This window comes from Choristoneura fumiferana, chromosome 2 (assembly GCF_025370935.1).
Source record: "Choristoneura fumiferana chromosome 2, NRCan_CFum_1, whole genome shotgun sequence".
Taxonomy (NCBI): Eukaryota; Metazoa; Arthropoda; class Insecta; order Lepidoptera; family Tortricidae; genus Choristoneura; species Choristoneura fumiferana.
Window position 1 is genome coordinate 7,234,397 of NC_133473.1, and position 11,547 is coordinate 7,245,943.

An 11,547-nucleotide genomic window follows, 5' to 3' on the forward strand; every position below is an offset into this window, starting at 1 on the left:
TCTAATAATAAAACAGAAACAGGGTTGTATCCTAATAAATTCTAATTAGTCCGTTAAAATATGACAATATTGAACACGTATTTATTTTATAGCCAGTTAAAGTCGCGACCGTCACGCACAGTGCGACACTTTATCACGGCCTGACGTCATAATCATGGGCCACTACGAAATTCAAAGTTTGTACTACGAAACTCGAAATTCGAAGTTCGTCACGTATCGTCCCTCTCGCTCTACGTACGAAAACAATAAGTATTAAGGGACCGCACGACACGAACTTCGAGTTTTTTATAGCTCTGCTGACGCGCTTCATTTTTGTAATGAAAGAAAAAATACGTGTGTCGATGGAGGACAAAAGGAAACGTCTTCTTATCTTTTCATATATATAATTAAACGTCTTCTTAGTTAAATATTTGGGTTCACAAGAATAAATTGTACACAAAATCACGGTTCGCGAGGCGCGCGCGTGCGACCGATCGGAGTTGCTAGCCGAGAGAGCGAGAGATCCGAGCGAGCGAGAAGGCATAGGTTGCGTTCTGAAATTAAAATAAGGTTCGCGCTACATACTCCCCCTCTAGCACGAATGAACGCCCACGTATTCGTGGTAGCATAACTAGAGCGCGGATAAACTAGTCTAAGTAACGCCTAGGTCTACCGCGTCTGCGTTTCTCCCGTACGGCGGGTTGGACGTCGCCGACGAAAGGAGTGAGATGCGAGGTGTGATACTTTCCCAAAAGCACCCCGTCACTAACGCGTTCGAGTAAATACGTAGTAGGACCGACAGCTTCCCGCACCCGGTAGGGGCCGTCCCTCCGAGGGATAAACTTAGCCGTCTGCCCTGTACCTGTATCGTTGGGGCCTTGAGTCTTGAGCAAGACCAGAGTACCCGGATCGTAGTCCGGTGCCGGGCGGCGCTGCCCGTCGGCGTGCGCCTTGTGCCGCGCCTGCGCGCGCTCGTGCACGTCGCGCGCGTCCAGCAGCGCGCCGGCCAGGCGCCGCAGGTACGGTGTCACGCTGCATACGGCCGTGTCGCGCTCCACGATCGCTCGCATATCGCTTGCGGCGTCGTGTGGCGCGCGAAGCTCTCTGCCGAAAGTTAAGAAAGCAGGTGAATGACCCGTACTGGCGGTGACCGCAGAGTTCATGGCGAACCTAATGGCCGGTAGGTGAGTGTCCCACGTATCGTGTTCTCGGCCGACGAGGATCGCCAGTTGCGGTTTGAGATCGCGATTCTTGCGTTCGATAGGATTGGCGGAAGGGTGGTAGAACGAGGTCAGGGCTTGCTCGATACCCATGACGTGGCAGACTTGCTGCATGATGTCGCTGACGAACTGGACACCATTGTCACTGACCAAGCGGCGCGCGACTCCGTAGCGTAGGAACACCTCTGATGTGAGCGTCTTAGCGCATTCCAGGCTAGTAGCTTGGCGCAGGGCGAAAAGTTCTACCCAGCGCGTACACACGTCCTCTGCGATCAGTATCCATCTATGTCCGTCGCCGGTCTCGGGTAAGGGTCCAAATAAATCCACAGATACGACCTCGAATCTCCTGGCGGGGGCTGGCGTCTGCAGAAGCCCCGCCGGCTTCCTGTTGTCGGCCTTGTAGCGTTGGCAAGCGACGCAGCGCTTGACGTAGTCGGTGACGAACGCCCGCATACCGGGCCAATAGAACTTGCCGGCGATGCGCCGCAGGGTGCGCTCGGCCCCGAGGTGGCCGGCGGTGGCCGCGTCGTGGTACTCCGCCATCACCTGTGTGCGCTCGTGCTCCGGGATAACGAGGCAAGCGTCGTCATCGTCGCTGTCGTCGTTCAGTGCGTAACGGTATAGAATACCGTCGGAGAGTACGTAGCCTCGGTCCGCCCACTGTCTCCCCCTAAATGGAGAGTCGTCGGATTCCAAGTCATCGATTATTTTGCGTACCTCCGGATCTTTCAGTTGATTGTCGCGTACGTCGCTGGGTGTACGCGCCGGGAAATCAACCACGGCAGAGCATAGTTCACAATCGCTCTGCGTTTCCTGCGAGCACGGCGGGCGCGAGAGAGTATCTGCGATCACATTCATTTTACCTGGAGTGTAGTCGATGCGCAGATTGAACTCTTGGAGAGTGAGGGCCCACCGCGCCAGTCTGCCACTGGGAGACTTGGTGTTCATCAGCCATCTGAGGGGTTGGTGGTCGGTCTTGACGATGACCTGTGCGCCTTCGATGTACCCTCTGAACTTGTTGACAGCCCACACGACGGCGAGCGCCTCGCGCTCGGTGGTCGTGTAATTACGCTCGGCGGCGTTCAGCTGTCGGCTCGCGTACTCGATGGGGCGCTCGTCCTGCCCCTCCCCCCTGCATTAAAACAGCTCCAAGACAGTACCCGCTACTATCCGTGCGCAGCACGAAGGGTTGCGCCTCGTCAGCCTGCCTCAGGATCGGCGCCGTCGTCAGCAGCGTCTTGATAGTGTCGAAAGCTCGCTGCTGTTGCTCGCCCCAGCACCACACGCTGTCCTTTTTCAGAAGGTTGGTGAGCGGCCGGGCGACGTCGGCGTAGCCGGGAATAAATCTCCGGAACCAGCTGGAAGTTTGTAAGAAACATTTCAGATGTTTGGCGTTTTGTGGCAGAGGCATGGCAGTGATTGCTGAGGTTTTGTCTGGATCCATGTGGATACCACCAGGGACGATAACATGTCCCAAAAATTTTACTGACTGGCATGCAAAGCAGCTTTTGTTACGGTTCACTCGCAGGTTGAACTTAGCCAGTCGGGTGAAAACAGTTTTTAGATCCTTTAGATGTGTCTGAAAGTCTGGTGATAACACAATAATATCATCCAGATATGCTAGCACTGTACTCGCTAGGTCTAGATTGGCCTTAAACCTATCAATGAGTCTCTGGAAGGTGGCTCCCGAGTTTCGAAGACCCATTGGCATTCGAATAAACCTATAAGTGCCCATCGGTGTGATGAAACATGTTTTGTCACGGTCGGCAGGGTCTACATTGACTTGAAAGTAGCCGGACCGCAGGTCGAGGGTGGTCATGTAGTTGCTAGTTTTAGCTGCATGTAGTATGTCTTCGATTCTTGGTAATGGGTACCTGTCAGGTTCGGTCACCTCATTCAGTTTTCTATAATCAATACAAAGACGCATACCTCCATCCTTCTTCGGTACCATGACAACATTCGCAGCCCATGGTGACTCGCACTCTTCAATCACACCGGCAGTGAGTAGCTTATCCAGTTCATCTTTCAGGGCGGCTCTCCTGTTCTGGGACATCCTGAAGGGTTGGCAGGCAATAGGCTGCTGGTCCTCGCTGACTTTGATGTGATGAGTAGCAAAGTCAGTGGCCGGACCCTCTGTTGCAAATCGCTCCTCACTGTTACAAATTAATCGATTAAGTTCTGATCTTTCAACAGATGACAAAGTGTGACCTTCATCACCTCTCAACACTAATGAGTTGGTATCAGTTTGCATTAGATCAGAGTAATAAGGTGTCAACTGGAAGGATTCAACAAATGTAAACATCTGGTTTGGGGCATTTTGAAAGGAAAAACAGCACTGAGGGATGTTTACAATTATTCCTGCATTTAAAATGAAGTCACGGCCCAGTAAGGTTCTACACTGACTGTCAGGAAAAACAAGAAAATCTACTAAAGCCTCGCGATCTCCAATAGTGACTGACACTTGAGCAGTAAGAATATCACGTACCTTGTTAGATCCATCAGCCAAACCTACTGTCCTCCGCGTCGGCGTGAACTCGACACCAGAATTCACCAGAAGCTTGTGAAGAGCCGGACTGGCCACGCTCTGCGAAGCACCAGTGTCCAAAATAGCGACGCCCTTGCGCCCCGCGATAGTGACGTCCACTAGCGGGCGTGAGCTGTCGATGCTTTCTAAAGTGTTCAATGACTGAAAATCAGCTGTTGACGACGTAGTAGGCCTATTAGTATTGCAAGTATCACACCTCGATCTCACTACCCCTGGTCGATTACAACCGTAACATTTAATAGCGGACCTAGTATCGCTACTGTCACCATTAACCGTTTTACTCGTTTCTTTAGCCTGAATTTTCCGACACTCGGTTACAGTATGACCGAAACTTTTACAATAACTACAACGCGGACGAGAAGTTTTAAATTTAAGCTCGCTCGCGCTAGGAGGGGCGTTGATCGGCGAAGGACTGGCAGCGATAACAGCGGCAACGTCGCGGTCGTGCGGTTTGACAGATGCGCCGCGCGGCGGTTGCGCGGGAATTTTAATTTGGCTGTTATCACTGTTACTAGGAATTTTAACACTAGCAGATCCTACCTCGATCCTCGCTTCCTCGGCATCTCTCGCTTTCATTAATAACGATTCGACGTCGTTTACAGATTCGCGCGGCACACTTTTACGCACTTTACGATTCAACAATCCATACACTATATCTAATTGCAATCTAATGTCTATTTCGTAAGGGAACTTTGCGAATGTGGCGCGTATGCGGGATATGAAGGTTTCCGCGCGCTCGTCGTTTTGTTCTGAAGCGAAGATGTCCCGGAGTAGTTTGTATGCTGGGCGCGGGGCTCCGTACATCGCTCGCATGCGGGTCGTAGCCTCCGCCCACGTCTTCACGTTGCTTTTTACGCCGCGCCACCACGTAGCGGCGTCGTCGGTGAACAGCATCGTGAGCCCCCTCAGGGCATGCTCTTCACTGATGTTCATGCATTCGACGAACATTTCAACTGCGTCGATGAAGGATTCGATCCTGTCTGCGTTGGCGCTGCCGCGGCCGTCGAAACGCGCTGTACATTTAGCCATGTTTCCCGTAGCAACAGCGATGGATGGCGAGGGCGCCGGAGGCGTCGCTTCGCGGCTGAATGTGGGCGCGGGAACTGGGTTGATGGCGGCAGCGTGTTGCATCGCGTTGCGCATTACGCTCGACAGTAAACTCGATAGTTGCTCTTCGGTAATTGCAATCGTATTAGATTCCTTTGCGGTCTCGTTTCTTGTAAAAGCGCGCGAGTTTGGGGAAGTGGGCGCGCCGTCGGCGCGCGAAGCCCCGTCGTCTTCTCCGGAATGAAAATCCTCGGCATCTTCGCCCTCGCGCTGATGTTGGCCGGCTTCGCGGCATTGCTTCCTGGTCTTCATAGCGGTTGAATTAGGCGGATAGGTATTCATCACCGAATATTCCGAGAACTCGCTCGAGGAAGATGGCGTCGTGTCGATTTCGTGTGAAATTTTCTTGGCTTCTAGTTGGGCGCCATTGTCGATGGAGGACAAAAGGAAACGTCTTCTTATCTTTTCATATATATAATTAAACGTCTTCTTAGTTAAATATTTGGGTTCACAAGAATAAATTGTACACAAAATCACGGTTCGCGAGGCGCGCGCGTGCGACCGATCGGAGTTGCTAGCCGAGAGAGCGAGAGATCCGAGCGAGCGAGAAGGCATAGGTTGCGTTCTGAAATTAAAATAAGGTTCGCGCTACACAATTCTTTTTTAGGCCAATACTCATTATAGACTTTGTGTCAAATTGGTGATTGCCGGTACGGTGTACCACGGTATGCCGCTGCAAATTATATAATATTGAACTACGCCGCAGATTCAAGCGTATTTTCTTCTTATTTTTTCAGGGGCCTGCCTGACCGATTTTGGAAAGACCCGGTATTTTAAATTTTTAAATCGGTAGCCAAATTTGGGGGTGGCCTAGAATAAGGGGTGGGAAAAAAACCCGGCCCCCTCTATAAACGTATGAATGCTGCTAGATTATTATGTGTCGATGCATTCTACTTACAATTGGATTACACTCCTATAGCGTTACTACAATAATCTTAGCAAATTTCAGAATGTCTTCAAAAATTCTGATTCGCTTTAAAGTTATTACATTTGGTTTGGTTATAATTTGATGGATTAGGCAGCTTATTATGTGTCGAATTTTAATTTATAGGTAAGAAAAGTTATGTTGATGATAGGTATTTATGAAACTATTGTTAAAATTACAATTAACATTTAGATTTTCACACATAAGTAGGTACTTAAGTTAAGTAGGTACCTACTCGTACATCATTGAACTGCTTCGCAGCCTGTGTCACTGTGTACAGATCTACCTATTGAATAATGTTTGTCCATCGTATTTTATCGGATCGGATTTATCTTGCTCTCTCAATTAGTTTCAGTAAATTTCAGTAAGCTAGTTGAGAAAGCAATATCAATTCGAACTTTTACGACAAAAGACGACGGAAAAACATGATTCACTGGGGGTGTACCTATCTGAATATCGAAAATTACTTAATATTTATCTAAAGTTAAAAAGTCGATGGTCAAAATATCGAAAGTACCTAGGTTAGGTTAGGTTCGATATTTTGACCGTCGATATTTTAACTATCGATATTTCAATTATCGATATTCAGATACGTGCCCTATTCACTACGTGTAGGTTCCCTCGCGATGAAGCCGATAATAAATTTCAAACTAAGTTTCGTACCTACGCGTAGAGTCCATTGGTAGAGTCCGAAAAACTGAAAGGGCGTGCCTGGGGGGCACGAGCCTACGGCCCTCGTGCTTTAGAAGCCATAGGTCTAATTACTAGGCTACCACAGCTTTTAAGATAAGAAAATTCAGTTTAACATTAAAGATCCGAGAGCTTCAAAGTAATAAATAAGTAACTAGTACCTAAATATAGAAACAAAAATTTGTGACGCTTTTGAGATACTTACTGTTAGAATACTTAGTCCACACTCCACAGTACCTATTGGGCACAATACAAGTAACTATATTGTATTGTGGTATGAGTGATACTGAACCCTTAGTGTAAGTCTCGGTTACAAAATACGTCTCGATCGCGTGAGTTAATATCTCAATTCATACAAATTGAGATTTTACGCGTACGCCATCGAGACGTTATTTTGTAACCGAAAACTTACACTATAGGGTATCTATATATCTGTGGGTTCAACTGTTCGGGACGTTAGTTTAGGGTACCCGTATTACGCCCATTTTACACTAAAATCCGTTACGAAGAAATCAAGTAATATTTTTCTAAGGATAAGTATAGTATTTTCTACGAAGTTTTTTTTTATATAGGTTAGTTAGGATGTTATTTGGTACTCTTAAACTACCAATCAACCAAACTTAGCCGCATGCTGATGATAGTATTTAATTAATTGGAGAGTAAGAGGAAGTATACACATAATACGCACCCCGGATGTTGATCGGTTACCATGGAACGTTTCATTGTTTACTTCACGTATTAAAACGGAAGAAGGCTTCGTTCTGTTTTATTATTTTTAACGCTTTTCACTTGTTTTTATTGAATAACAAATGTTAATTTACTATCGTTTAAATACTTCAAGCAATGTCCACAATAATTAGCGCGAACGTGTGATTCTTAGTGAAATATGGTGTTCGTAAAAAGATTTATGCTGATAACATAAAGATGGCATATCTTAGTTAGATGGATGGAGCTAAATAATGCGTTGAAATAGTGTTCTTCATTCTATATTTTACATTAATTATCAACTACTGATTAGTAATTTCAATATTTCCAACAGTGCACGAGGGCAGTGTATTTCGATTTCAGGATAGCCACTGGCAGTAACTTAATAGTGATGACCTAATTTTCATACAAATAATTGGTTTCCTGTTTCCTAATCTATACGTGTCTCTACGTGGACAAAGATCGAAATCCCGAATATTCTTTCTCATGAATGTTCTAATAAGAATTGGAAATTATTTGATTAAAGTAGATGAAGGTAAAAAAAAATGTTCCGAAGTAGGTATTAAGTCGTAAAATCAGTCACTGCTCCATGCGATTAATACTTGGCGTTTCATATGAGGCTTGTAGTACCTACATATATATATTGATTTTGTTATATGTATGCAGATCTGTGCATGTGAGTAAACTCTAAATAAATTATGGTCTGGCCGTGCCATTTGTTTAACATTTCCGTGAGAAAAATTATGATGAAGAAGTTAAGCAGGATCCAGCGAAGTCCATGATCACTGTCTGTAAGTATATTATTTTTTACCTTCTGTCTAAGTACCTATTTTGCCTGATAATTAAGAAAATACATATAATGTAAACTTTAGCTGCGCCTTATAAATAATGAATGCAAATATTAGTCTCGGAATACTTATTTTATTATTATTAGAAAAAGAGCAGACGATGCCTGCGTTGCAATGCAACACACATTTTTTTTTTTTACAATATACAAGGTGGGAAGGATTATCCCGACAAATTTTAACCACGCATTCCTGAAGCCATATTGAGTAATAAATGTTATATGATCCTAGGCCGAATTATGCTTTTTAACTTTTTTATTTTTTGATACATAAATAAATACATAATGTTTGCACCTCCACCATTTTCATAGCAACTTTTTTTACATAAAAATAGAAATATGTCAAAAACAAAGCATAATTCGTCCTAGGTTCATAAAACATTTATTACTCAATATGGCTTCAGGAATGCGTGGTTAAAATTTGTCGGGATAATCCTTCCCACCTTGTATATGACAAAAAACAAATATCAGTCGCGGCGCAACGAAAGCGTGAGAGATGCCATTTTACAAGAAAGCACCACGTGCTTAAATGGAAAACATAACCATGAACGAAAGCCATAATAATTTATTTATCCTTTACTTTACACTTCGATCAAGCTAATCTAATCTACCGAAGTAACTGTATTTTATTAAAAAATGGAGGTAAGCAGTGTCGCCAAATACTACCTACTTATCAAACCGAAGTGGTCGCCTCATGAAAAGTTTGAAAAACAATGATCTGGACTTGTCGACCACATTGCTGCCTTGTCAATGTGCAGTCTCTCAAAACTCGACACTATTTCAGCGCGATGGGTGGCACTGTGGGCAAGCTGTGCTCGCCGCGCGTGCAGGCCGTGGGCTCCGTGCTCGACCGGGTCATCTCGCAGCCGAGCAGCGAGGACCATACCGTGCTCTACAAGCTTGCAGACTACAAGAAGGGTCAGTAGTTCCGTAACTATATAGTCTCTTAGGTTTCAAATACTTTCAATAGAGCAGAGACCCGCCTCACGCAGCGCTGCTCTATTAAGGTCTCTAGCCACTACACCGTACTCGTATCAACCATGGCGATGAAAAATATATTCTTAACCAACATCGCCGTCGGTGCCGAACGCTTCTTATTTATAAGATTGTCACACAGGTGACATGTTGAAGTCCGTGTCGCGTTACATTCCGTGCCTGATACGTACCTATTACATGTCAGGGCCTTCTTTCACCTATTAGAGGCCCTGGGCACAACATGCTGCATGCATTCGGTAAGCCTGATTTTCAGGCGAAAGTGGAGTAGCTATAGGTTATCATTTGGTAATGGAGTAGGGACTAGGGGGTCCCAATGCATCGCGTGGCCCTGAGCACGTGCCCAGTGTGCCCAGAGGGGAGGGGCCTGATTACGGCCATGGTCTGATACGCTGTAGTGGGTAGAGACCTTTAGATGACATGAAACAAGCACGCCGCATGGGCGCCAAGCCGTGCACCCTCGCGATTTAGATTAACAAATTCACCAGATGGCCTTCTTTGCAGGTGGTCTCCTTCTAGAAACCTACACTAAGGGCGGGATGATGGCAGCTGAGAAGCTAATACGGGAGGAGTTCGCGGCGTACATGTACGCGGGGGGAAAGGGCCGGGTCATTAACCGAGCTGAGTACCTTCGCTGGAAGTTCCGGGACCAGGAACAGGTTAGATCCCATATGACTACTATCATTGTCGCCGGTGTAGGTATACTTGTCTCAATGCTGGGCATAGGCTTCGTACAACTTACAACTTAGGGGTCTTTAAAAAACGAGTCTGTCAGTCTCTGAAAGGGCCGGCAACGCACCTGTGATTGCACACCAACACCCTCGTGTTGGGTGTCTATGGGCGGTGATAATTTTATATATTTTAAGCCGGACCGAACGAGTGATCTCATTCTCCAGCGCGTCGGCGTAGTAATTAGGTGTACAAGTTGATAATTTAATACATTTTTGAACCTTGCACTTTGTTATGCATCTGGGTCCAGGTAGATATAGGTATATTTCTCGCTTCTGCATCTGGCTCAAACTTCTAACTGACAAAATTGCCCTAAAGAATCACTATTAACCAAAAACGCTTGGCTACCAGTAGGTAGAAACACAAAAGAGGTTCGGCGGCCTAAAACGCGTTATTACTTCTCAACAAGTTTTACTTTATGATACTTCTCCTCTCATCTACTTAAAGGTTGACTGGTAGAGATCCTTAAGGGATAAGTCAACCTTTGTAAAATTATCTCAAAGTTTGTCAATTGTGTTTTTGTCTTTTCTTTTGTACAATAAAGAGTTTACATTCATACATACATACATAGGTACTTCTAGAATAGTAGTTTACAAAAAACTTGATTAAAGGAGCTGGCTGAAATCCACCTGAAATCTTATAGTAAGTATTTAATTTTCTATTCCGTGATGCCAGGTGGTCTTGCCTATCGAAGCGTCTTTGTCTCCTCACGACCCACTCGCCAAATGGGAGGACCACATGTCCTGCTGGCAGATGAGCTACCGTGGTGCGCTAGGCGAATCTCTGCTGCATGTGCTCATCATTTGTGATACTAAGGTAGGTAACCTATAGTTAAAAATATACCTCGTTGACTTTCAATAATGTAATGCACTAATACCCATCCAGTTCAAATTTTTATTTAATTATAATGTTTAAACATTCTTCCACCTCATTTCACCATTTTATCCTTCAGATCCACACCAGGCTCGCAAGAACGCTCGTTAAATGTTTCCCGAAACTCTCTCTAGATGTCGTAGAAGGAGAAGAATATTTAGGTAAGTTTAGACATGGGTTTACTAATATCCTCGCGGGAGAGTAAGAGGAGAGAGGGCGGTGTAAGTGTAACATTGAACAAAGTATTCTTATTGTTACTTTCATTACAGGAGCAAGCTCCCTGCACTTGGCAATTGCATACAGCAACAATGAGCTGGTTCAGGATCTAGTGGAATGCGGTGCTGACGTGAACCAACGCGCAATTGGTAATCAAATCACTATTCTAAAATAGCATAGCTCAGGGCCCCACAATTTCCCGGTAGCTGGAAAGGATAATAACAGAGCTTACGTTACGTTACGATTAGGGAAGTAAGTAAATATATGATGATAGGGTACTCATAAACCACAGCAACTGTCGCATTTATCACGACACGACGGGACATTTCAAGCTATCATACCAAATCCTACCTTTTCAGGTAGTTTCTTCCTCCCCGAGACCAGCAGAAGGTTCCGCCAGCTCGGCAGACCAACTACGAGGTCTGGCGTACCTCGGCGAGTACCCTCTCGCCTGGGCCGCATGCTGTGCCAACGAGTCGTCTACAATCTCCTCTGGAGTCAGGAGCGGACCCTGACATGCAGGACTCGTTTGGAAACATGATATTGCATATGTCGTTGTGTGTGATAAATTGGTGAGTGGCAAAGCAAAGTGCGCTGCGTTACCTTCGAAATTACATATTATTTAAGATAGATACCTACCTAACTAATAGGTACCTACCAAAAGCTACTTCAATATCGCCGAAAGGCCAGGCCAGGGGTATCTTCAGCCCAAGAAAATTTT

At 45.6% G+C, this 11,547-nt stretch overlaps 1 protein-coding gene across 1 annotated transcript; it reads right to left on the reverse strand.

Moving 5' to 3' along the window:
* Positions 1-338: 338 nt before the first annotated feature.
* Positions 339-5,406, reverse strand: LOC141441872 (uncharacterized). Its single transcript, XM_074106768.1, has 2 exons — positions 2,360-5,406; positions 339-1,083 (listed from the first exon to the last, which is right to left on the reverse strand). Exons 1-2 carry the CDS (start codon positions 5,404-5,406, stop codon positions 627-629), a joined length of 3,504 nt encoding a protein of 1,167 aa, XP_073962869.1. The 3' UTR covers positions 339-626.
* Between the last annotated feature and the right edge of the window lie 6,141 nt (positions 5,407-11,547).

Coding starts and splice junctions, on each gene's coding strand:
- LOC141441872 (XM_074106768.1), bottom strand. CDS start 5,406: ATGCCTTCTCGCTCGCTCGGATCTCTCGCTCTCTCGGCTAGCAACTCC. Junction 1,084..2,359: donor CTGCGCACGGATAGTAGCGG/GTACTGTCTTGG, acceptor AACTTTCGGCAG/AGAGCTTCGCGCGCCACACG.